Genomic DNA, 27,704 nt, shown 5'->3' with positions numbered 1-27,704 from the left:
TGAAATGCCCCTGGTACTTTTTATAGGCTTTTTTGGATGTGCTTTGAGTGTGGGCAAGGGCACAGGGGCCCCATGATCCCCTATTGCCCGGGGGCCCCATGAGTTGTCAGTCCACCCCTGGTAGTAAGCATTGGCACAACAGAGATCCCAGAGTTTCAGGACTCCTAGGAAAAAGCTGAATCTGCATGCAAGAACTTGAAAACATCTACTTTTAGATAACCCCTTGCCTTCAGTTGACCCCCCATGGCCCTTTTAGGAGGATCTAAATGCTGGAAGGAAGAGCTGGGCTTAACCGCTGTGATTGGCTGTCACAGGATCGGAAGCTCCCGATCGCAAGTATACATTGGGAGCTGCCCGTGAAAACTTAGTAACTACGCCGAGAGCGAGCTCGCAGCACAGAAAAGCCATTCCCTGTGGACCAATATGTGCAGCAGCCCGGTGTTAAAGCCCACCCACCCACCCAGCCGCCATGTACATGTGTACGGCCGGTGGCAGGTTAAAGCTGAACTCCAGCCTTACCTTTAGTCTTGCACAGTTGTACAGGCTCATCTCCTGTAATGAAAATGCAGTCATCTCTACCCAGGCTCACTCACCCTGACAATAATAAGTCATCAGACGCCGTACAACATCATTACCTTCCACTTTAGGTGGCTTTAGGACAGAAGCAGGCAGCACCACATGAGTATGGGGATCCCACGACGTCTGTCCCCGGAACAGACTGCTGTGATATCTGGGGAAGTGCCTTCTGGGAGGGATCTGGTTGTCCACGCGTTCAATATTTACAACTGCAACAAGTTAAAAGGTGACACAGTGAGCGAATACTCAACATGAGGCAACATAGATACCAACTAAAACAAGCCATATTAACCACTTCAAGTCTGAACACTTTCACCCCCTTCCAGTCCAGGCCAATTTTCAGCTTTCAGTGCGATCACATTTTGAATGACAGTTGCGCGGTCATGCAACACTGTACCCATATGAATTTTTTTGCATTTTTTTGAGACAGAGAAAACTTTATTTTGTGGTATTCACCACTGGGATTTTTTTTTTTTTGCTATGTAAATGAAATGTCCAAAAATTTTGAAAAAAAGTGTTTTTCTTACAAAATTTTGCAAAAAAATTTCATCATAAATCTTGGACAAAATTTATTCTGTTATCTTTTTAGTAAAAAAAAATTAGTTTATAACCAAAAATTATAACTTTTAAACTTTTTTGTTTTTTACATTTTTTATTTTATTTTTTTATATTATTATTTTTTTTTTTTTTTAACATACTGTCAACCTAGCAGTACAGTGTCACCATGGTGACACTGTACTACTTGTGGGGGGGTGATGATTTTTTTTTTTTTCTTACATTGATTGCTTTTACACCCATAAAGGCTGTAAAAGCAATAATTTCTCCTCCTCTCTGGCTGCATTCTTGCAGCCATAGAGAAATACTATGTGAGCTGGGATTGGTCACAGCTTGTCACATGGTACAAGGCTGTTGTGAATAGCCTCGTACCATGTGACCTCTGTGATCATTCACAGATTTCACACGTAGTAAGCAATGATGTCAGAAGTGACATCTTGCTTACTACTCTGCATGTGATCACTGATTGGCCAATCAGTGATCACATGATCGGGACCTCGCATAGAGGTCCCATACGACGACCGCGGTGCTGTGCGCTCTCCGGGAGTGCGCACAAGCAGGGTGCGGGGAGGCCATTTATATACATGAATATTGCACCTGTTCCCGCACCAGCAACCACACCGTGTTGCTCCTTTGCAGACATGCGGGGCTGCTATTCATTCTTAATGGCGCTGCCACGCATTTGAAAACGCAGCTTGTTTTCGGTTGCGCAAAATTTCAATTGCGATTTCCCTGTGGCTCAGGAACCTTTTCCTACATGAAAAGGCAGGCATAGCAGTCCATTCAAGTGAATAGGTTGCTGTGGCTGTGCAAACAAAGCTTGCAGAGCCGCACAGATACGAACCTAAGATTAGTTGCAAAGGCAGCGGACAGGGGTGTACACACACTGCAGATACAACACTTACCATCATGACGTAGCAAAAATGACCCCGCTTTCCTGTTGCGGTCGGTGGTCGGTACCGCCCAGTGAATGCGACCCACTCAAATGAATAGCACTGAGCCGCAGCCTCATGTAATGCACACTGTTGCAGCACAGTGGTGCAGATTTTTAGGGGTCAAAACAGGTGGTGAAGACATAGTGCCTCAACACTGCCAGCCAAATGCCCTCTGATGAGCCGCCTATCACAGATCGCTCGTCAGAAGGCTAACGCCAATGTAAATGAGCCCTCACTGTATCCCAACGCACACCTGTAACTGCAACAATTTTTTTTTTATTTTTGGTATAATGGTGAAGGGTTAGAGCCTTTGTCGGGTTATTTGTTATTATCTTTGTGCCTCAGTGACAGCCACAAGCCTTATTTCTTATCCTGCTGTCACAGGTACAGGGAAATGAAGGGAATTCTCTCTAATGGGGTCTTGGACAACAATAATAAATTGGTAGAAGAATTTACCCCAATCTACAATTAAAGTAAAGGTTTGGGCTGGATTTATCCTTTAAAGTGCACTTGACAAATCCACAATCAGGGCAAATGCTGTCTGGGGAACTGACTGACTGGGAGGGATATGCAGGACTCAGCAGCTAAGCTCACCCTACTCCTCCCTTTTAGCAGCAACCCAGCAGCTCAGCTCTTCTTGCTCCCCTTCCCAGCAGTACCCAGCAGCTCAGCTCTTCTTGCTCCCCTTCCCAGCAGTGACCCAGCAGCTCAGTTCTCTTTGCTCCCCTTCCCAGCAGCAACCCAGCAGCTCAGCTCTTCTTGCTCCCCTTCCCAGCAGCAACCTAGCAGCTAAGCTCTTCTTGCTCCCCTTCCCAGCAGTGACCCAGCAGCTCAGTTCTTCTTGCTCCCCTTCCCAGCAGCAACCCAGCAGCTCAGCTCTTCTTGCTCCCCTTCCCAGCAGCCACCCAGCAGCTCAGCTCTTCTTGCTCCCCTTCCCAGCAGCAACCCAGCAGCTCAGCTCTTCTTGCTCCTCTTCCCAGCAGTGACCCAACAGCACAGAGAAAAAAACCCCCAAAACTCCTGAACATTTACCAATATTTGGAGTCACCAGTCCAACAGGGTTCAGGTAGGTGAGTTTCATGTTGCGGGCCAGAGTGCCAGTGTATTCTCGAAACAGCTCCATGAGCCCAGCGCTGCCTCTCTCGGTGTGCAGTAGGGTTTCCCAGTGCTCCCTGTTAGAAAGCATGAGGACGGAGCTCCCTGCTCTGAGTAGATTCTACAACAGAAACCAGGACAGTTGATGTTGAATACATTCTAAAAGCATATATAGTGAAGCAAATACAATAACATGCTACATAGGTGCTTTTTTTAGCTGTAAAAGTCCATGTATTTTAGGAACATGAAATGATAGAATATGTGCACTTTTTGTAGTTATCTGCCCATATATCCCTCCTTGCTCTTCTGATCATCCAATAGGTAACAGAGACCTTACAACAAATTAGAACCCTTCCACTAATTGTGTATGGCTCTATCCAATAGGCTTAAAAAAAAAAAAATCGGAAGGCTTACAGGGTGAAGGGGTCGCCAGTAAATCTATACTACACTACAGAAAGACGTGGCCCCCAGTCCATGACATAAACTGTTCTGAAGATTTGTAAATTAGGGTGATTGGAAACACTGAAGTTGTTCGAGTCATTTCCTCAGCAGCTCAGTTCTCCCAGCTCTCCCTGGAAGTAGTGACTCAGCAGCTCATCTCACCTTGCTCTACCTCTTGACTCAGTAGCTCAGCTCACCCTACTTCATCCTTCCAGCATTGACTCAGCAGCTCAGCTCATCCTACTTCCTCCTTCCAGCAGTGACTCAGCAGCTCAGCTCACCCTACTTCATCCTTCCACCATTGACTCAGCAGCTCAACCCATTCTACTACCTCCTTACAGCAGTGCCTCAGCAGCTCAGCTCATCCTACTTCCCCCTTCCAGCATTGACTCAGCAGCTCAGCTCATCCTGTTGATAAGGAGGACATCTGGCGCCCACACAGCATCCTTGTATGTCCTTCCAGCATCCTAACAACCAATGACAAAATCGGTTGATAAGGAGGACATGTGGCGCCCACGCAGCATCCTTGTATGCCCTTCCCCTGTCCCTCTCCTACAGCACCGGGGTCACATTAGCTAAGTGAGGGACAGAAAATGAGGGGGATGAGAAACAATGGAATACCAGACAGCACCAGTGTACAAAGGTGTATTTGCTTTGGAAGCATAAGGATGTCTGTCCTATGTGTGTGGATGATGCTGCATTATGTAAAAGCATTAGTTTAGTTTTTACATTTTAGAATAGAGTGCCTGGAGATTGTCCATCATTTTAAAAGGTGCCTTGACTGAAAAAAGGTTGAGAAAAGCTGCTCTACCCTCTTAGAATTCACTCAGCTCATCCTACTCCCCCCTTCCAGACCGGGACTCAGCAGCTCAGCTCTCCCTTCTCCCAATTCCCAGCAGTGACTCAACAGCCTTCTAATGTCTAATATAAAGGCTGCAACAAAAGGCAGACAATAAACGGCGAATCAAAAAATAGTACGAACATCAAGCATCAGGCCTGGCCTCACCTCAGTGAACTGCGCATCTTGAGTAGCAGTTAGTCCGAATCCTTCTTGTCTGTTCTCAAACTGCATGAGGTGTGACAGCAGGCGATACGTAATGTGAACATCGTTTCCAAAGTACTGCTCCATGTTGTCGGTCACGGAGCGAAGACGCAACGACAGCTTCTTGGCCTCAATGGTGTTAAGCTCAGTCTCATTCCTCTCTAAGCTCTCCAGCTGAAGGGTAACATAAACATGGCTGCCTTTAATCAACTGTTTATTGCAATCAACATTTGGTGGAAATCAGTTGAAACTGCACAAAAAGTACTCTGCACATGGCCAGTAGAGGTATGAAAAAAAGCGCTGGTGGCACTAAATACACTGTATCTAGGATACATAGTTACACAGTAATGCCCCGTACACACGATAAGAAAATCGTACGAACATTTTGCGGAACCACTGATCGAACAATTTTCTGTTCGTTGATGTTATAACCCAGGGGTGGGCAAACTTTTCGACTTGAGGGCCGCAATGGGTTCATATATTGGACCTGGGGGCCGGACCAAGAGTAGATGAATGATGTGTATGTGTCATCCATAGTAAGTATAGTAATATTCCCCCATAGTAAGCATAGTAATTAATCCCCCATATAGTAATTCATCCCCCATATAGTAATTCATCCCCCATAGTAATTCATCCCCCATAGTAATTCATCCCCCACAGTAATTCATCCCCCATATAGTAATTCATCCCCCATAGTAATTCATCCCCCATATAGTAATTCATCCCCCATAGTAATTCATCCCCCATATAGTAATTCATCCCCCATAGTAATTCATCCCCCATAGTAATTCATCCCCCATATAGTAATTCATCCCCCATAGTAATTCATCCCCCATAGTAATTCATCCCCCATATAGTAATTCATCCCCCATAGTAATTCATCCCCCATATAGTAATTCATCCCCCATAGTAATTCATCCCCCCTATAGTAATTCATCCCCCCTATAGTAATTCATCCCCCATATTAATTCATCCCCCATATTAAGTCCCCAAGTCCCCCCTGTGTCAATTCACTTACCTTTGCTCCGCGCGTTCCTCTCGCCGTGTTCCCGCGCTGTTCCGATGTAGCATGAAAATCTGTCTCCTATGAGGATCTGTCCCCCTCGACGTATCTGCGCATGTGCCAGTTTCAGGCATTAGCAGCCGATCGGCGATCTCCGGCACATGCGCAGATACGTCGAGGGGAACAGATCCTCATAGGAGACAGATTTTCATGCTACACCGGTCTTCAGGGCGGACTGTGAGAGGAGCCTAGCGGGAGCCTAGCTCCGCGGGCCGGATTAAAAGGTCCGCCGGGCCGTAGTTTGCCCATTGCTGTTATAACCGATACATTGTGAACGAAAAAATCCGGCTGAACAATAGTGAAAAATGTTGTCGTTTTGCATATGAACTACCGATTTTCTATGCGGTGGTATGACGGTCGTACGAAAAAAAATCTATCAAGCGCTATCACGCATGAGCGGAAACAGAAGATGACCCGGATGTTGATGTCTAAGGAATATTCGGAAACACGAACGAAAAATCCAAATGTGAAAAGTAGATTGTCCTAATGAGATCATGAAACCAGAATTCTGCAGATTATATTTTATGTATATAGGTCATGTAATAAACGATATTATACTCATTGCTGGTAATCGCTCTGGCCAGAAGGGTGTGGCTACAAGGTCACATGCACACCGCATCACTTCCACTTGTACGGAAGACGTCAACACTACGTATTGCCCGACGAACAATTTTATTAGATTGGTTAATGTGGTCCACGATTTTGATCAACGAACGGACGCCTCTCAGTCGTCGGATGACCGATAGGTCAATTTTCTAATCGTGTATTCCCACCTTTAGTCTGGCTGAAAAAAGACAAAAGTCCATCCAGTTCAACCATTAAAAAAAAAAAGTTATAATCCGACACCCACAGAGGAAGGCAAACCCCCAGCAAAGCACGATCCAATTTGCTCCTGCTGGGAAAAAAATTCCTTGGGGTAGATTAACTAAAACTGGAGCGTGCAAAGTCTGGTGCAGCTCTGCACAGAAACCAATCAGCTTTCAGGTTTAATTGTAAACGTTTAATTGAACACACTGATTGGCTACCATACACAGCTGCACCCAGAGGCGGACTGACAACTCATGGGGCCCCTGTGTCCTTGCCCAAACTCAAAAAAGCCTATGAAAAGGGTACCAGTGGCATCTCATGGGGCCCCCTACTTACCCCGGGCCCTCGGGCAGTGCCCGAGTTTCCAAACGGTCAGTCCGCCCCAGGCTGCACCGGATTCTGAGTACAGTTTTGGTAAATTTGGCCATTGACAAATCCTCGACGCTTACCAGTGTAGACAGTTCCATAAATGCCGGAGAGGTGCAGTTGAACAGATCCGGTTCCATCCAGCCCTTAACGTCATCGCAGTGTCGGATCGCAGCCCCTGGAAGATGCAGAGGAATGTTAGTTGACTTAAAGGGCCCTTTTTACTGTTGCAAAAGCGCATACACACTAAGAGTCGCAGCAAGCTTCAAGGGCAGCATTCAAAGCACAAGCGTCTGTGAGATCTGAACAGATTTTTGAGGGAAGGTACAAACAGTTATTTTAAAGGATATGCCCATCCTAGCAATAAAGCTTTTTGCGTGGAAAGCAAAACACCGGGCAACACATAAAAACAATGGATATTCTGACAATGGTATTCCTGCTACAGCAAGAAACTCCATTTAGTTTACGTCATGCATAAAAAAATGGATTCCACCTGCTTTTCGCAGTGCTTATGAACAGCCTTGCAGCCTCTTGACACATGACTCTGTGCTGCAGCATACCTCTCTTTCAACTACAGAGGACAGTCCCTTAGAACGCATGACCAAAGGGATATACAGAGTTAGATGGCCAATGACACAAGGCAAAGGCTCAGATTCAAAGTAGAGCCACCCAGGCAGGGGAGCCTGTGCCCATCACATCAAATGATAAAATCTTATACCTGTTTCTTTAATTCTGAATTTTCCACTCAAACTAACTTTGGTCCTGGATGGGCATAGTCCTGAAGGCAACAGGTTAGTAAGGAACGGCTGAACACTTTTCGTAACTGATTTTTAGGAAAAAGGTTGGCAAGGCAACAGAATTTAGGGGTGCTGGATGCAGGAGAATTTACCAATCAAATTAATTGTAAAGGAAAACCATACAGCATGTAGTCAGAAGCCAAATAATCAGTACTTCAAATCCTCACCTGATCCTCTTATGCCTGAATAATGGGGGAAACAGGACACAGGATGGAGAGGAAAAATACTCATTAAAACCACACAGTGGACCCTCATTGTCACAAACTGTTCTTTACGGGTTCTCATTTAGAGGCATATTATAACTGTAGTAGTGTTAGAAACCAAAGAAGGACAGAAGAGATTCGGGAAGGCAAGGAGGAGATGGGATGATGGCGGGGTTAGGGGTTGGAAAATAAAAAGAAAAGGACTGAAGAGAATGGAAGGGCTGGGGAGGATGTGGAGGAAAGGAGATGGGAAGAGAGGGGAGAGGAGAAGGGAAGGGAGAGGTTTAAGCAGATAAAAGTAAAAGAAAGGGAAGAGGAGAATGGAAAACAGAGGAGAGGAGAGGTTTGAGCAGATAAAAGCAAAAGAAAGAAAAGAGGAGAATGGAAAACAGAGGAGGAGAGGAGAGGTTTGAGCAGATAAAAGCAAAAGAAAGGGAAGAGGCAGATGGAAAGCAGAGAAAAAGCTATTGAAGTGTAGAAAAGAAACAAGAAAATAGAAAGAAAAAGGGAGAACTGATAAAAGCAAGCAAAAAATTGAGAGAAAAGGAAATGGGAGAGGAAAGGAAAGGGACGAAAAAGGAGAGAAGCTGAAAGGAAATGAAATCGGAGCCTGAAGAATGGATATGAGCAAACAGAAGAGGCAAAGGATAGGAGATAAGAAATGCAAGGAAAGGGAAGAGAAGGACTGAAGAAAATGGAAGGGCTGGGAAGGATGTGGAGGAAAGGAGATGGGAAGGGAAGGGAGAGGGGAGAGGTTTAAGAAGATAAAAGCAAAAGAAAGGGAAGAGGAGAGGAGAATGGAAAACAGAGAAGGAGAGGAGAGATTTGAGCAGATAAAAGCAAAAGAAAGGGAAGAGGAGAGGAGAATGGAAAACAGAGCAGGAGAGGAGAGGTTTGAGCAGATAAAAGCAAAAGAAAGGGAAGAGGAAGATGGAAAGCAGAAAAAAAGCTATTGAAGTGTAGAAAAGAAACAAGAAAATAGCAGAAAGAAAAAGGGAGAACTGATAAAAGCAAGCAAAAAATTTGAGAGAAAAGGAAATGGGAGAGGAAAGGGAAGAAAAAGGAGAGAAGCGGAAAGGAAATGAAATCAGAGCCTGAAGAATGGATATGAGCAAACAGAAGAGGCAAAGGATAGGAGGAGATAAGAAATGCAAGGAAAGGGAAGAGAAGGACTGAAGAGAATGGAAGGGCTGGGAAGGATGTGGAGGAAAGGAGATGGGAAGGGAGAGGAGAGGAGAAAGGAAGGGAGAAAGGGAGAGGTTTAAGAAGATAAAAGCAAAAGAAAGGGAAGAGGAGAATGGAAAAAAGAGAAGGAGAGGAGAGGTTTGAGCAGATAAAAGAAAAAGAAAGGGAAGAGGAAGATGGAAAACAGAGGAGGAGAGGAGAGGTTTGAGCAGGTAAAAGCAAGAGAAAGGGAAGAGGAGAATGGAAAACAGAGCAGGAGAGGAGAGGAGAGGTTTGAGCAGGTAAAAGCAAAAGAAAGGGAAGAGGAAGATAGAAAGCAGAGAAAAAGCTACTGAAGTGTAGAAAAGAAACAAGAGAAGAGAAGAAAGGAAAAGGGAGAACTGATAAAAGCAAGCAAAAAAATTGAGAGAAAAGGAAGGGGACAGGAAAGGGAAGAAAAAGGAGAGAAGCCGAAAGGAAATGAAATCGGAGCCTGAAGAATGGATATGAGCAAACAGAAGAGGCAAAGGATAGGAGGAGATAAGAAATGCAAGGAAAGGGAAGAGAAGAGGGAATAGGAGAGGAAAGAGGAGAAAAGAGAAAAGGAGAAGGGAGAGAGCAAAGTGGAGAGGAGAAGTAAAAGAGGAAAATAAGAGGTAAAGGCTATGGAGGGTATAGAACAGCAATGGGCAAACTACAGCCCGGCGGACCTTTTAATCCGGCCCGCGGAGCTAGGCTCCCGCTAGGCTCCTCTCACAGTCCGCCCTGAAGACCGGTGTAGCATGAAAATCTGTCTCCTATGAGGATCTGTCCCCCTCGACGTATCTGCGCATGTGCCGGAGATCGCCGATCGGCTTCTAATGCCTGAAACTGGCACATGCGCAGATACGTCGAGGGGGACAGATCCTCATAGGAGACAGATTTTCATGCTACACCGGAACGGCGCGGGAACACGGCGAGAGGAACGCGCGGAGCAAAGGTAAGTGAATTGACACAGGGGGGACTTGGGGACTTAATATGGGGGATGAATTAATATGGGGGATGAATTACTATATGGGGGGATGAATTACTATATGGGGGATGAATTACTATATGGGGGATGAATTACTATATGGGGGATGAATTACTATGGGGGATGAATTACTATGGGGGATGAATTACTATATGGGGGATGAATTACTATGGGGGATGAATTACTATATGGGGGATGAATTACTATATGGGGGATGAATTACTATGGGGGATGAATTACTATATGGGGGATGAATTACTATATGGGGGATGAATTACTATGGGGGATGAATTACTATATGGGGGATGAATTACTATAGGGGGGATGAATTACTATAGGGGGGATGAATTACTATAGGGGGGATGAATTACTATGGGGAATGAATTACTATGGGGGATGAATTACTATATGGGGGATTAATTACTATGCTTACTATGGGGGAATATTACTATACTTACTATGGATGACACATACACATCATTCATCTACTCTTGGTCCGGCCCCCGGGTCCAATATATGAACCCATTGCGGCCCTCAAGTCAAAAAGTTTGCCCACCCCTGGTATAGAGGAAAGAAGAGGAAAGGAAAGAGTGGAGAGTAGATGAAGAGAGAGGAGGGGAGAAGAGAGGAGCAGAGGGGACAGGAGAGTAGAGGAGAGGAAAGAGGAGAAGAGGGAAGAGAGGAAAAGAAAAGAGAGAGGAGGAAAGAGGAAAAAAGGGGACAGCAAAGGAGAGGGGAGAAGAGTAGAGGGAAAAGGAAAGCCAGGGAGGGGGGAGAAGAAGGAGAGGGTGGAAAGACAGTACATGAAAAGAACAGAGGGGGAGGAATGAAAGGGGAAGCGATAAGCAGACAGAAAGAGATAAAATGAGAAAAGAAGATAGGAAAAAGAAAAGAAGAAAAATCCGAGACAACTATGATAAAGTATTTAAAGAAAAGGAATTCAGGGGACGGTTAAAAGTATTAAAATGAAGGGGCGGGAGAAGGGAGGGATAAATGACAGAACATCTAAGTGCCCGGTAAGACTCCTCAGTGTACTCCCGAAGACTGGTCACACAGTAATCAAACAGTTGAATATTTCCGAGCCCAATGAAAGAAATGGCGGCTCAGGAGGCGCTGTGCTTCACACTAACAGGTTAACACATTACCTGGCGTCTTAAAGAACAGCGCAGTAAAAAGCCGCAGGGATCCTCTCCAGCTCCATGATCGCAGACTGACAGCGGAGCATAAACAAGGTAGGCAGCAGTCAGCAATGTTTAGCAACGTTCTGCTCAGAGTCTGGCGTACATTGCTGGAAATATTTGCAGTGAAATGCTAATTTGGAGCAATCTGTTGAGCGGGTGGACAGATTTTGTCTGGTTCTCAGTCTGGAGGAGGAGGATGACACAACAGACTCTAAAACATTTTTTTCGGGATTGCAGCCCTGCTTTACTCACCCATGGAGCCCTTCGGGCAAGGAACGGCGGCAGGGAGTCCAAATTTGATCCTTGGCCACCAAACTCCCGATGTCAATGTTTTGGGACAGCCATCGTATATCACTATAAGGCAAAGGGACACAGATCACTGATCACATTGCTGTTGGGTGACATCATCTGATGCTGTGTACGAGTCCACCAATCTATACCGAGCATTTTACCAGGGAAAGTCTGCTTAAATGTTATTCTCTCTCTGATCTATAATTCTGCAATTTATATATTTACTATTTCCCTCTCCAAAAAAAAAACACTGAAAGGAAAAAAGATATTAATCCTACATGCAAACCTCCATTAGGCTCCTTTAACTACATCAAGTCCGGACACTTTCATCCCCTTCCTGTCCAATTTTCAGCTTTCAGCGCTATCACACTTTGAATGATAATTGCGCGGTCATGCAACACTGTACCCATATTACATTTTTAGCATTTTTTTGAGACAGATAAAACTTTATTTTGGTGGTATTTATTCACCACTGGGATTTTTATTTTTTTTGCTATATAAATGAAAAAGTAAAAAAATTTAGAAAGAAGTGTTTTTCTTATAAAATTTAGCAAATTAATAGTCTTTCTTCATAAATCTTGGCCAAAATGTATTCAGTTATCTTTTTAGTAAAAAAACAAAAAACAAAACCCAAATTAGTTAATAACCAAAAATTATAATTTTTCTAAATTTTTTTTTACATTAATATTTTTTTTTATATTATTATTTATGTTTTTTTTTTTACATACTGTCACCCTAGCAGTACAGTGTCACCATAGTGACACTGTACTACTTGTGGAGGGTGATAAATTTTTTTTTTTTTTTTTTTTACACTTATTGCTTTTACACTCATATAGGATATAAAAGCAATAATTTCTCCTTCTCTCTGGCTGCATTCTTGCAGCCATTGAGAAATACTGAGCTGTGATTGGTCACAGCTTGTCACATGGTACAAGGCTGTTATGAATAGCCCTGTACCATGTGACCTCTGTGATCATTCACAGATTTCACACGTAGTAAGCAATGATGTCAGAAGTGGCATCATGCTTACTACTCTTCATGTGATCACTGACTGGCCAATCAGTGATCACATGATCGGGATCTCGCACAGAGGTCCCGTACAACGATCGGCTGGACACAGAGGGCACTGGATTGCGGTGCTGCACGCTGCCAGCGTGCGGTGTTTATAAACGGCCACCCGCCCCTGCACTGCTCCTGAAGTGGTTAAGCAAGGGTGACGTCACTGAGCCTCACTGGCACCCTATCCCTGGGAACTACCCCCTCTCCACCTACTACCCATTAGGCCCTTTGTTCCCTCCCCTGGTTATGTTAGTTTCCCAGCATCCTCTGGGGTTCTCTAACCCAACCCTCTTAACTAACATTTATAGGTAATGTTGATCCAGGGAATATCGGATTGCCGCTCGGGGGATCAGGAAGGAATTTTTTTCCCAGCAGGAGAAAATTGGATCGTGCTTTGCTGGGTTTTTTTGCCTTCCACTGGATCAACTGTGGGTGTAGAATTATAATTTTTTAATTCTATGGTTGAACTGGATGGACTTTTGTCATTTTTCAGCCAGACTAACTATGTAACTATGTAACTTATTCCCCACTCATGCTCCCCTCCATCTAGCTCCCCTTTTCACCTTTTTCTTCTACTATTTCTCCTCTTGCATTCCACTTCATGTCTTTTCTGTTCTCCTTCCTAATATTATTTTTTGTATCAGTTGTTGTCAGGCTGGGCTTGTCTTCTGCCCATCCCTTAGCCCTTCTGCACATCCTCTGTCCCCATTCCCGTTGTTCATATTTAGAGAACTACTAGTTACAAGTCAAACAAAGTGGTTTCTATACTGGGCTACAACCCCAATTCCAAAAGACTCCGTAAAATCCACATAAAATCAATGATTTGCAAATCTCATAAACCCATATTTTATTCACAATAGAAAGCATGTCAAATGTTTAAACTGAGAAAATGTAACATTTTAAGTAAAAAAAAAAAGGTTGTATTAAAATTGATGGCAGGAACACGTTTCAAAAAAGTTGGGACAGAGCAACAAAAAGCTGGCAAAGTACAACCTGTATCTAATGTTAACTTTAAAAATTCTGCTAAAAGAAAAAACTGAGAGATTAAGATTTAGGGCTTGGGGGATGGGAGTGCCAAGGTCAGGCCAAGGGTTAAAGGAGTTCTAAACTCAAAATGTTTTTTTTTGTACGTTAAAGCGGAGCTCCACCCAAAAGGGGAAGTTCTGCTTTAAGGACTGCTCCCCCGCAAGGATTGGCACCTTTGGGGGGAGCAGGTACCCGAATTTGACAGGTACCCGCTCCCACTTCCGGTCCGATCACCTAGGCAATCGGAAACAGAAGGTGTCCTCCCTCCCTCCCTGTAGTCTTTTGGGACACGTGACAGGTCCCAGAAGACTACAGGACCATTTATGAAGCGCAGCGCTTCTCGCACATGTGCAGTGGGTACCCGGCTGTAAAGCCGCAAGCTGTCACAGCCGGGTGCCCACACTGAAGATGCCGGTCTCCTGGAATCCAGGACGGCCGGTGAAACGGACAGCGGGGGACACACCACGGGACAGGTAAGTGGCTGTTTTTTAAAAGTCAGCAGCTACAGTTTTTGTCAGCGTGAGTGGAACTCCGCTTTAAAACAATCCCTTCAGTAAGAAAAAAACCCCACTACCTAATTTACCCACTGCCATCCCTAACCACCTGATTGAGTCACCAATCCAGCTCTGTCAAAGCTACAGCATCGCTCTCATCTCTTTCTGCTTTCACATGAGACACTGAGAGCAGAGGGAGCTATGGGGATCCAGCTGCTGGCAGTCAAACTCCTGTGAGCAGGGAGCGGAGACGTGGCTTACTTGCACTGTGTGTGTCTATAAATGTACACAGCCCAGCATGGGGATGTAAATGCATGGGTGCCCCCTAAGCACCTGGAGACGCAACTCTTTACCACTTTGACTTTGTCAACGGACTTGTTGATTATATACCTGCCCCAGTTGCTCTTGCGCTGCATTTTGCACATCCCACCAGATCTCACCTTCACAGCCACTTGGCGAGACCTCAGCAAACGGATTGTCACAGCTGTTGCACTGGCGTCCAATCACTCCAGGACGACAGAAACATTGTCCGGTATCTGGATCACATGACCTTGAGGAGGAGCCAATAGGGTAACAGTCACAAGGCAGGCAGGTGTCGCTTCCTTTGGGGTGGTAATGAAACTCCTGAAATAAGAAAACATTGAAAACTGACAATGGGAAAAATAAAGGTTTTGTGGCTAGTGGCCACATCATGAAGCACAGGCCTTCTCAACCAAGGTTCCTCCAGAGGTTTCTAGGGGTTCCTTGAGAAGAAATCAGCCGTTGTGGTTTGATCGCCTTTCGGAAGGTGCCTGTATAGTTCTGGCATAAACACCGCTCAGCAAAGTCAGCAGCATTGGGACAGTCGTGCTTTTCCTCTTATTTCTCAGGTAACCATTGACACCAATGATGTTAGTTGTCTGTAAGAGGAACATTGTTCCCACTGGCCACCAATGTGAGGAGCATTCATCCCACTGATCACCAATGTAAGGGACATTCTTCCCAATGACCACCAATGTAAGGAGCATTCTTCCCACTGATCACCAATGTAAGGGACACTCTTCCCAATGACCACCAATGTAAGGAGCATTTGTCCCACTGATCACCAACGTAAGGGGCATTCTTCCCACGACCACCTATGTATTGGCCATTCTTCCCACTGATCACCAATGTAAGGGGCATTCTTCCCACGACCACCTATGTATTGGCCATTCTTCCCACTGATTACCAATGTAAGAAGCATGCTTGCTTTTGACCATCAATGTCAGGAGCATTTTTACCTCTGACTACCAATATACCCACTGACCACCAAAGTAAAGAGCATTCTTCCCAATGACCACCAATGTAAGGGACGGTCTTCCCACAGACCACCAATGTAAGGGTCATTCTTCCCACAGACCACCAATGTAAGCAGCATTCTTCCCAATTACCACCAATTTAAAGGGCATTCTTTCCACTGACCCCCAATGTAAGGAGCATTCTTCCCACAGACCACCAATGTAAGGGGCATTCTTCCCACAGACCACCAATGTAAGGAACATTCATCCCACTAACCAGCAATGTAAGGAGCATTCTTCCCACAGACCACCAATGTAAGGGGCATTCTTCTCACTGACCACCAATGTAAGGAGCATTCTTCCCACACACCACCAATGTAAGGAGCATTCTTCCCACACACCACCAATGTAAGCAGCATTCTTCCCAATTATCACCAATTTAAAGGGCATTCTTCCCACTGACCCCCAATGTAAGGAGCATTCTTCCCACAGACCACCAATGTAAGGGGCATTCTTCTCACTGACCCCCAATGTAAGGAGCATTCTTTCCACAGACCACCAATGTAAGGGACATTCTTCCCACAGACCCCCAATGTAAGGAACATTCATCCCACTAACCAGCAATGTAAGGAGCATTCTTCCCAATTACCACCAATTTAAGGGGCATTTTTCTTACTGACCACCAATGTAAGTGGCATTCTTCCCACTGATCACCAATGTAAGGAGCATTCTTCCCACTGATCACCATTGTAAGTGGCATTCTTCCCACTGATCACCAATGTAAGGAGCATTCTTCCCACTGATCACCATTGTAAGGAGCATTCTTCCCACTGACCCCAATGTAAGGGACATTCTTCCCACTGATCAGCAATGTAAGGAGCATTCTCCATCAAAGTAGGGAGCATTTTTACCTCTGACTACTAGTATAAACAGCATTCTTCCCCCGACCCCAATGCAAGGAATATTTTTTCCGCTGACCACCAATGTAAAGAAGACTTTCCTTCAATGGCCACAAATGTATTGGAATACCAATGTAGTGTGACTAATGCACCATAAGGTGTAGATTTAGTAATTTTAAACAGGGTGGATGGGGGTGTGTGGTTTGGGTCCATGAGACCCTGATTATGGAGTTCCTCCAGGTAAAAAGGTTAGGTAAGGCTGTTCTAGGCTGTAGCACAGTTAGTGCCCCTAAGTGGAGCTGTGCATATTGTAATCATAATAAAAATTCTGCTCCCCCCATGCCAACCTTGTTGGTTTGGAATGTTGTACTTTAGGTATTTATTGCTCTCCATGCCCCCCATCGTGAAAGATTCACTCACTCTTTCCCACATTCACCACTATCACCGGACGTGAAAGTGTGGTAAAATCAAACATTTTAACTGTCACCACAGCAGCAATAGAGGGGAAATCTTCCAATGGGAACACCTGCTTCATCTACAGATACATTTCCTTCACTTTGGAGATTTCTTTTCACTTCCGGTTGTCTCTATGGTACAGGAAGTAAAAAAAATCTTCACAAACTCTATACTAAAGAAAAACTTGTTACTGTAACTGCTTAAAAAGTGTTAGCTGGAATTAGACTTTAATTTTTATTTTTCACTTACTTAAGGTCAGTTTAAAACTTAATATCCACCTAAGGACAGTCAGAAGGGTGACAATGTCACTAATGTCATTGCAGAGTGAATAGAGTTGTCACCCTGTTACAGGAAGCTGAGCCTATAGCAGTGTTCCTCCATACCTTGCAATTGCAGTGTCCATTTGTTTTATTGCAGTTTGGATCGAAGCCCTTATTTACATCACAGTTGCACGGTCCGCAGGTTCGATTCCCCCACCAACCTTTGGGACACTGGTGATCCATTCTAAGGGAGAAATTACAATACATTAATATTTAAAAGGACAGCCTTCCCTTCAGTCTTGCACAGTTGTACCGGCTCCATTCCTTACTGAAATTGCTCCCTCTGCTTTCACTGCACACTGAGTTTCTCACAGTATGCATTAGATGCTGCCCAACTCAGCTAGAGCCTGCCTCATTTCCTGGCTGGGGGACATCCAGCATTGTAACAGAACCGGACCCCGACTGCGCTAGGGTGTTTCCGTTAGACTCCCGCTTCCCTGTCCGAACATTATCCACGGACACCACCGCTGACCATACAGGACGAGACAGCACAAGGCTTCTTAAGACAGGAAGTAGAACTGCTTTATTTTAACACAAACAGAAGATATATACACAGGGCGGGGAAATACAACCAGTAACAGGAAACACATCAGCAGGCTGTCCCATCAGGGGGATGGGCTGCCGGAAACACCCCCCACCAAACCAAGACACACAATAGAACAAGGGAATACACCACTTGGCAGCAGACAAAACAGGAACATATGCATCCCATAATAGTTTGCTGGCAAGTAAGACACAATAGAACAATGGAACAACCACTTGGCAGTAAACAATGAACAACGCCCACACCCCACCTATACATGTCCACGCAATACTAGGACATTCCATCCTGTACCCCTAACAGGCACAGGGTGACTCACACATAATGGGAATATGGGGAGCGCAGACAGGGGTCCCCCCACCCCCAAAAGTCACTCCCATCACAAGCATCATCTAGCCTTTTTCTTCCCCAGCCTGATTGCCCCTGGCTCACTCTTTTTATTCCCTGGGTATCATTTCTTTCAATTATGGAGGCTCGGCATCCTATGTGGGTGTTACCTAGTGTGGTCTACATGCTAATACAGCCAGGAGTGCTGGCAGGAGACCCAAGAAGCTGCTCTTTGCAAAACCACTACACACAGCAGGTAAGTATAGACATGTTTGTTATTTAAAAAAATAAGCCATTACATTTCTTCAGTTACTTCCTGGTTTCCATGCCTAGGCAAATGATGTCATACATCCCAGGAGTCTGCAGGAAGGAAGGTTCTCAGCTCAGCCAATATCTGAGCTAAGGGCAGATGGATTCCAGGAAGTAAATGCTACATGAATCACCTGCCCTTACTCAAGATGGCCACTGCCAAAAATGCCAGGGGGTGTTTTTCAAAATGATTTCTCAGCAAAATAAAGCATGGAGGCATGGTTGGATGGGGGAGTTTGCTTTTGAATATTAACAATGAAATTAATAGCATTTTTGTTTTGTGGTGCTCAGATGCAGTGCAGTTCCACTTTGTGGTACGTCCCCAGAATTCCCCGTTGTCACCGGCTGCTTTCGCAGAGCTGAGACTGCAGTGTGATGTGGTGGCTTAATATAGTTACTTGGTGGGCGATTTACTAAAACTGGAGCACTCCGGATCTGGTGCAGCTGTGCATGGCAGCCAATCAGCTTCTAACTTCAGCTTCTTCAATGAAGCTTTGGCAGTAAGGCTTGATTCACATCTGTGCGGGTGGTGCCGCTGCAGCTGCACCACCACAGAGAAATGCGGACCCGCGGGCGGGTGCCATTACTTCAAATGGCACGCCACCTGCACTGGAAATCGCAACCGCACTGGGAACCGAGTTTCCCGTGCGGGCTTCGGTTTCCAAAGAAGTGCAGGGACTTCTTCCCTGCGTGTCACGGGGCACGGGAGTCCATTCAAATGAATGGGCTCTTGTGACCGCACAAAACGCTCCCCACACGGCCGCATATATGTGACCCGGGGCTAAAACCTAGAAGCTGATTGGTTTCTACGCAGAACTGCACCAGATTTTGCACGCTCCAGTTTTAGTAAATAATTCCCATCAGCAGATACACCCACCATGCCCACACTGCAGTATATATAGCTCAAAAGACTCCCACAAAAACGCCCCACCATGCGGCAACACCGCAGAGAATGCTGGGAAATGTAATCTGCAGAGACACTTCCAAGGTGCTGGAAAAAACCTGTAAAGTATGTATATAGTAAGGCTTTTGAACCCAAGCACGAAGATGTCAACAGCACTCTGATCTCCCCCTACCCCATGTGCTTTCCCTCCATCCAATATGGGCACCTCAGTGGCCAGCAGAAGGCCACCTGCTATGATGTTTCCTTCACTTATAACGAGTCATCTTACCTGTGCTCGCAGTATCTTCCATAGTGGTGCCCCGTACACTCACAGGTATAACCCAGGGGGGAATTCGGTTGATGGCGGCACAGCCCCTTATTCTCACATGGATTCAGCTGGCAAATGTCCACACAATTCTCCCCAAAATAACCTACAGAGGCAAAAAAAACCAAACAAAACCTCCTGTGAAATGGACCTAAAGTAGTGCTCAACCCTAGAGACCTAATCACATTACTGCATTGCAGAGACGTCTCTAGGGTTGGTGTCACCCAGTGAGATAACACTTGGTGACACCCCCTCCGACGATCCCCACAGAATGGATCAGATCTGCGGATTGAGCATAATGGATCGGAGTCTGATCCATTATCCTCCCTAATCCGCAGATCTGATCCATCCTACGGGATTTGTCGGCATGCAACCTATACGGGGTGACACCGGACCAGCTCCACGAAAAGGTAAGTTGTAAAGGAAGCCGACGATCCCCGCAGGAAGGATCGGATCTGCGCATTAGGGAGGATAATGGATCGGTGTCCGATCCATTATGCTCAATCTGCAGATCTGATCCATCCTGCGGGGATCATCAGAGGGGGTGTCCGCAGATCCGATCCATCCTGCGGGGATCGTCAGAGGGGGTGTCCGCAGATCCGATCCATCCTGCGGGGATCGTCAGAGGGGGTGTCCGCAGATCCGATCCATCCTGCGGGGATCGTCAGAGGGGGTGTCCACAGATCCGATTCATCCTGCGGGGATCGTCAGAGGGGGTGTCCACAGATCCGATCCATCCTGCAGGGATCGTCAGAGGGGGTGTCCGCAGATCGGATCCATCCTGCGGGGATCGTCGGCTTGCTTTACAACTAACCTTTTCGTGGAGCGGGTCCGGTGTCACCCCGTATAGGTTGCATGCCGACGATCATGCATGGGGTTAGCCATACTGTTTGTACATAACCCATTGAGTTACATACCTGGGTTGCAGACACAAGTATGGCCCAGCCATGTGTCCACGCACGAGCTGTTCCCCAGACACGGGTTGGGATCACACGCACTTTGCACGCTACAGCCGGTTTTAACATTTACGATGTTGCTGGGTTTGGGCAAAGTGATCCCACTCGATGTCTCACCTAGACGGAGGCCCTAGAGGGCAACAAAGAAGGAGAAGCTGGTTAGAAGATCCAATTACAAATATAAACATTAGAATGTATTTAAAGCAAATGTTTTTCGTTTTTGAAAGAGCGTGGAATGGCCGACCCGTCATTTATTTATTTATTTGAGATCTGTGTTGAACTGGAACAGGAGGCGAGGGTGAATCTTCCAATGGGGACACCTGTTCCAGTCGCAGTTTTCTAACTGGCTGATTTGCTATCCCTGCCGCCCGCTTGGAGACGGGAATTAAAGGGAAAAGTCCCCAAACGCCAAACTAGAGTAAAAATAAACTTTACACAAGCAAACGTTCCTGGCTTTGATACTTCAATCCAGCTCAGTCCATGCAACTTTTGAAATATGTTAGCTTTTTCCCAGTGATTTCAAATCACGCTTTATTCTGGGGAGGTGCTTCTATTCCTCATGCCCCTGATTCCAACCTGCGGCCCTTTGGTACTTTTTGTGTGGCCCTCGGGGCCCCTGAGACACTAATCTGTGTTTCTCTATTGCCTTGTTGTAGTAGTGATTTCTAGCAGCCATGTATCCAGTCTTCAACAGCTCCTATAGCATGTTCATAGTCTCTGAAAGTCTCCTGCAGCACGTTCGCAGTCTCTGACCATCTCTTGTATTAGGTAGGCAGGCTCTGACCATCTCTTGTATTAGGTCCTCAGTCTCTGATCATCTCTTGTATTAGTTCCTCAGTCTCTGATCATCTCTTGTATTAGGTACGCAGTCTCTGACCATCTCTTGTATTAGGTCTGTAGTCTCTGACCATCTCTTGTATTAGGTCTGTAGTCTCTGACAATCTCGCGTATTAGGTCCACAGTCACTGACCATCTCTTGTATTAGGTACGCAGTCTCTGACCATCTCTTGTATTAGGTACGCAGTCTCTGACCATCTCTTGTATTAGGTACGCAGTCTCTGACCATCTCTTGTATTAGGTCTGTAGTCTCTGACCTTCTCTTGTATTAGGTCTGTAGTCTCTGACCATCTCTTGTATTAGGTATGCAGTCTCTGACTATCTCTTGTATTAGGTCTGTAGTCTTTGACCATCTCTTGTATTAGGTCTGTAGTCTTTGACCATCTCTTGTATTAGGTCCTCAGTCTCTGACCATATCTTGTATTAGGTACGCAGTCTCTGACCATCTCTTCTATTAGGTCAGCAGTCTCTGACCATTTCTTGTAGTAGGCCCGCAGTCTCTGACCATTTCTTGTATTGGGTCCGCTGTCTCTGACCATCTCCTGTATTAGGTATGCAGTCTCTGACCATCTCTTGTATTAGATCCGTAGTCTCTGACCATCTCTTTTATTAGGTCTGCAGTCTCTGACCATCTCTTGTATTAGATCCGTAGTCTCTGACCATCTCTTTTATTAGGTCTGCAGTCTCTGACCATCTCCTGTATTAGGTAACCAGTCTCTGACCATCTCTTGTATTAGGTATGCAGTCTCTGACCATCTCTTGTATTAGATCTGTAGTCTCTGACCATCTCTTTTATTAGGTCTGCAGTCTCTGACCATCTCTTGTATTAGGTAACCAGTCTCTGACCATCTCTTGTATTAGGTATGCAGTCTCTGACAATCTCCTGTATTAGGTCTGTAGTCTCTGACCATCTCTTGTATTAGGTCCACAGTCTCTGACCATCTCTTGTATTAGGTCTGTAGTCTCTCACTATCTCTTGTATTATGTTTGTAGTCTCTGACCATCTCTTGTATTAGGTCCTCAGTCTCTAAACATCTCTTGTATTAGGTCCTCAGTCTCTAAACATCTCTTGTATTAGGTCCTCAGTCTCTAAACATCTCTTGTATTAGATCCGCAGTCTCTAACCATCTCTTGTATTAGGTCTGTAGTCTCTGACCATCTCTTGTATTAGGTCTGTAGTCTCTGACAATCTCTTGTATTAGGTCCACAGTCACTGACCATCTCTTGTATTAGGTCCGCAGTCTCTGACCATTTCTTGTATTAGGTCCACAATCCCTGACCATTTCTTGTATTAGGTCAACAGTCTCTGACCATTTCTTGTATTGGGTCCGCAGTCTCTGACCATCTCTTGTATTCTTGTATTGGGTCCGTAGTCTCTGACCATCTCTTGTATTAGATCCGTAGTCTCTGACCATCTCTTTTATTAGGTCTGCAGTCTCTGACCATCTCTTGTATTAGATCCGTAGTCTCTGACCATCTCTTTTATTAGGTCTGCAGTCTCTGACCATCTCCTGTATTAGGTAACCAGTCTCTGACCATCTCTTGTATTAGGTATGCAGTCTCTGACCATCTCTTGTATTAGATCTGTAGTCTCTGACCATCTCTTTTATTAGGTCTGCAGTCTCTGACCATCTCTTGTATTAGGTAACCAGTCTCTGACCATCTCTTGTATTAGGTATGCAGTCTCTGACAATCTCCTGTATTAGGTCTGTAGTCTCTGACCATCTCTTGTATTAGGTCCACAGTCTCTGACCATCTCTTGTATTAGGTCTGTAGTCTCTCACTATCTCTTGTATTATGTTTGTAGTCTCTGACCATCTCTTGTATTAGGTCCTCAGTCTCTAAACATCTCTTGTATTAGGTCCTCAGTCTCTAAACATCTCTTGTATTAGGTCCTCAGTCTCTAAACATCTCTTGTATTAGATCCGCAGTCTCTAACCATCTCTTGTATTAGGTCTGTAGTCTCTGACCATCTCTTGTATTAGGTCTGTAGTCTCTGACAATCTCTTGTATTAGGTCCACAGTCACTGACCATCTCTTGTATTAGGTCCGCAGTCTCTGACCATTTCTTGTATTAGGTCCACAATCCCTGACCATTTCTTGTATTAGGTCAACAGTCTCTGACCATTTCTTGTATTGGGTCCGCAGTCTCTGACCATCTCTTGTATTCTTGTATTGGGTCCGTAGTCTCTGACCATCTCTTGTATTAGGTCCGCAGTCTCTGACCATCTCTTGTATTAGGTCCGCAGTCTCTGACCATCTCTTGTATTAGGTCCGCAGTCTCTGACCATTTCTTGTATTAGGTCCGCAGTCTCTGACCATTTCTTGTATTAGGTCCGCAGTCTCTGACCATCTCTTGTATTAGATCCGCAGTCTCTGACCATCTCTTGTATTAGGTCCGCAGTCTCTGACCATCTCTTGTATTAGATCCGCAGTCTCTGACCATCTCTTGTATTAGATCCACAGTCTCTGACCATCTCTTGTGTTAGGTCCGCAGTCTCTGACCATCTCTTGTATTAGATCCGCAGTCTCTGACCATCTCTTGTATTAGGTCCGCAGTCTCTGACCATCTCTTGTATTAGGTCCTCAGTTTCTGACCATCTCTTGTATTAGGTCCTCAGTCTCTAAAAATCTCTTGTATTAGATCCGCAGTCTCTGACCATCTCTTGTATTAGGTCCTCAGTCTCTAAACATCTCTTGTATTAGATCCGCAGTCTCTGACCATTTCTTGTATTAGGTCTGTACTCTTTGACCATCTCTTGTATTAGATCCGCAGTCTCTGACCATCTATTGTATTAGCTCTGTAGTCTCTGACTATCTCTTGTATTGGGTCCGCAGTCTCTGACCATCTCTTGTATTGGGTCCGCAGTCTCTGACCATCTCTTGTATTAGGTCCACAGTCTCTGACCATCTCTTGTATTGGGTCCGCAGTCTCTGACCATCTCTTGTATTAGATCCTCAGTCTCTAAACATCTCTTGTATTAGATCCGCAGTCTCTGACCATCTCTTGTATTAGGTCCACAGTCTCTGACCATCTCTTGTATTAGGTCTGTAGTCTCTGACTATCTCTTGTATTATGTCTGTAGTCTCTGACCATCTCTTGTATTAGGTCCTCAGTCTCTAAACATCTCTTGTATTAGGTCCTCAGTCTCTGACCATCTCTTGTATTAGATCCGCAGTCTCTGACCATCTCTTGTATTGGGTCCGCAGTCTCTGACCATCTCTTGTATTATGCCCTTAGTCTTTGGCAACATCTTCTTGCTGTCTCTGATAATGATTTTTTAACTACATTTTATGTGCGACCCTCCGGTGATGTTGGAGCTGCACTTGAGCCCCCCCCAACAAGAAAGTTTCCTGCCACTGTCCTACCTAGTCTACATGTTCCTCTACAGGCCAATTGAAAAACTCCTAAAAAAGAGAACTGCCTGCAAATTTCTATATAAAACATTATTTTATAGAACATAGAGATCAATCCGGAACGCAAAACGCAAAACAATGAGAAAAAAATCGATACATTTCCTATCACCTGCATTTCATGGCGTTCCTCACCTGTATACAGCCTTCTAGTCCATTCTGCACCTCCTTGGCTCCCATAATGCCTCCAACGTAGAGGTGCTTCACCCTCAATCCATGCAGCTCATTACCAACACTGACTGTGTCCTAAAGAGAATAGGACAAGCAAAACTTTATTATTTCTCACGCCATGATATCCTGCACTCACAGTATGTCTTCAGTCTTCTGTATGGCACCAGGCATCATTCAACGTGAAGACTGAGGACATCATGTGGTGCGGGGGACAGCGCCGTGCAAGAGGTGAGGTTTGTAGGCAAAACTAGTGGTTGTAAACCTTTACATATACACAATAAAATGACTGGCCTGAGATGAAACAAATCCTCCTATATAAGTTGTACCTCTTTATCTGCAGTCTTCTCTGCATAGGTTCAAAATGCTGAATTTATAAAGCTTGTCTGAGAGTTAGAAAAAAAAAAAAGGAGGGGGGGTCCAGAGGAGAGAAGCAAAACTTTATTATTTCTCATGCCATGATATCCTGCACTCACAGTATGTCTTCAGTCTTCTGTATGGCACCAGGCATCATTCAACGTGAAGACTGAGGACATCATGTGGTGCGGGGGACAGCGCCGTGCAAGAGGTGAGGTTTGTAGGCAAAACTGGTGGTTGTAAACCTTTACATATACACAATAAAATGACTGGCCTGAGATTAAACAAATCCTCCTATATAAGTTGTACCTCTTTATCTGCAGTCTTCTCTACATAGGTTCAAAATGCTGAATTTATAAAGCTTGTCTGAGAGTTAGAAAAAAAAAGGGGGGGCCCAGAGCTGCAGTTACATTCTGCAGAGGTCAGTGACAAGAGCCCTGAGAGCTGATTAGAGGGAAGAGACACACCCACCCCTCCACACAGGAACAGAACTGAGGCTGTCACCCTGCTGCAGCTCCCTGGCTGTCACCATTTTTCTCTTGGTGTCAGGAAAACCTGTCGGAAGTCAGAATACATTTTTTTTCTGTTTCAATATTTTTTATTAAGAAAGTTTTGTTTTAAGAATATAACAAGCTCAAGATACTCCCACGCAGGGGCAGAGCAGAACAATGAGTAAAAAATTTTTTATTACCGGACATGTTTAATAGCAAAAAGTCAAAAATATTGTTTTTTTCCCTCAAAATTGATGGTCTTTTTTTGTTTACAGCGCAAAAAAATAAAAACCGCACAGGCGATCAGTACCATTAAAAGAAATCTCCATTTGTGGACATAAATTTCATTTGGGTGCAGCGTTGCATGACCGCGCAATTGTCAGTTAAAGTAACGCAGCGCCGTATAGCAAAAAATGGCCTGTTCAGGAAGGGAGGGGAAATCCTCTGGAGGGCGAGTGGGTAATATGTTACCTGATAGAAGCCATAATCCAAGATGATGGTGACAACGTAACGTGTGTCACGCCCACTGCGGACGTCTCGAAGCTCCATCTGGAGGTCATGCCACCGCCCGTCATTTACCTGCATCTGGTCCAGAAGAAGGCTGGAGGTTTTGCTGGAACCACGGCTGACGGAGAAGGAGACCAGGCCAGAGACCAGCTGTAGGTACAGGAAATGCAGAGATTTTCAAAAACCAATCAAGGAATGGAGATTAATATTTAATCAGCAAAACATGGCATCAGCTATTTACCACGGAAGGATCATACATGTCATCGCAAAGCCACATTAGGAGTTCATTGCCTTGTTAGGTCCCAGTGAATTACTGAGCGTTTGTTCTGGACATTCATCAGCACGTGTGTATTGTTCCTTGAATCTCGGTGCAGAAATCCAGTGTGAGACTTTCCCTCTGTGCAGGAACTTCCTGTAATAAAGACCAGTCACTGCTCTCTATCCTTGTGCAGGGTGACTGGTCTTGTCTCCGCCCCCTCCAGTAGGTTTTTTTTTTTCCCAAGCAGTCTGTAGTGGGTGGAGCCTTCTGAGCCCCTCCCTCAGCTCTGCTCCCTGTACAGGCACAGTGATGATGTTACTGCTACTCTTACTGGGTTTGTTAATTGTTTCAGGACTGCCTACCGCAGATTTAGGGCTCATGTACACTGCAGCTGATAAACTCACGTTTAGGAGCTGTTCAGCGTTTTTTTTCAGCAGCCTCTGAACTCATGGGGCCCCTGGGCAATAGGGGATCATGGGGCCCCTGTGTCCTTGCCCAAACTCAAAAAAGCCTATGAAAAAGGTACCAGGGGCATCTCATGGGGCCCCCTAGTGACCCCGGGCCCTCGGGCAGTGCCCGAGTTTCCAAATGGTCAGTCCGTCCCTGCCCTGAACTCTCCCTAATATTTTCCTATGTGTCCATGTACCCAGAGTCATTTACAGGCATTTCAGTTTACAGTCGTTTTAATGAACGCAGAAAACTTGCGTTCAGCAGTCAGTTTTATCAGCGTTTCAAACGCAAAATGCTTGTAAACGCGGCAAATCGCGTTTATAAGCGTTTGAAATTTTTTTTTAACTCTTCCAGTTCCCGATGCTGTCCAGAGCCTTTTTTTATCATGAAAAATTCATGTAAAGCGTTTTCAAGGTACTCAGATGGACAAAACACTGAACACAGGATGTTCCTACCAAGCTTGTCACACATTGTAATGACCAATTCACACCTCAGACCTCTCCCACCCTTGGAAACAAAAGATATGTTAATGACCATTCACACCTCAAATTCCTCATGAAGACCCCCTGCCAGGTGGCCTTAATGACTCCCTCCACCAGACACCTTTCCCACCCTTGGAAACAAAAGAAATGTTAATGAGCAACTCACACCTAGCTAATCTCAACACATACTACGGTCTCTGCTTCTACTCTCTGTACTTCTCTGAAACAGTCTGAAGTAGTTAATAATTTACCACTTTTCAATGCATTCTGGGCATTTGAAATTTATTTTTTTAAATTTGTAAACGCTTATAAACACGATTTGCCATGTTTAGCCACGTTTACAAGCGGTTTGCATTTGAA

General features: G+C 45.1%; 1 protein-coding gene across 1 annotated transcript in view; it reads right to left on the bottom strand.

Annotated features, from left to right (window-relative positions):
* CELSR3 (cadherin EGF LAG seven-pass G-type receptor 3) overlaps positions 1-27,704 on the bottom strand; it is a 288,288-nt gene that overhangs the window by 61,188 nt on the left and 199,396 nt on the right. The window contains exons 10-21 of the mRNA XM_089684072.1: positions 26,118-26,303; positions 24,766-24,876; positions 20,341-20,509; positions 19,388-19,529; positions 17,102-17,222; positions 14,548-14,731; positions 11,490-11,591; positions 7,845-7,859; positions 6,964-7,058; positions 4,609-4,818; positions 3,099-3,282; positions 636-785 (exon numbers count right to left, since the gene is read on the bottom strand). Coding sequence (XP_089540198.1) covers positions 636-785; positions 3,099-3,282; positions 4,609-4,818; positions 6,964-7,058; positions 7,845-7,859; positions 11,490-11,591; positions 14,548-14,731; positions 17,102-17,222; positions 19,388-19,529; positions 20,341-20,509; positions 24,766-24,876; positions 26,118-26,303 — 1,669 coding nt within the window. The remainder of the gene's footprint in view (positions 1-635; positions 786-3,098; positions 3,283-4,608; positions 4,819-6,963; positions 7,059-7,844; positions 7,860-11,489; positions 11,592-14,547; positions 14,732-17,101; positions 17,223-19,387; positions 19,530-20,340; positions 20,510-24,765; positions 24,877-26,117; positions 26,304-27,704) is intronic.

This window comes from Staurois parvus, unplaced genomic scaffold (genome assembly GCF_062004578.1).
Source record: "Staurois parvus isolate SC_StPar_1 unplaced genomic scaffold, SC_StPar_1.0 ptg000335l, whole genome shotgun sequence".
NCBI lineage: Eukaryota > Metazoa > Chordata > Amphibia > Anura > Ranidae > Staurois > Staurois parvus.
This window is presented reverse-complemented; position numbering and strand designations above follow the sequence as displayed.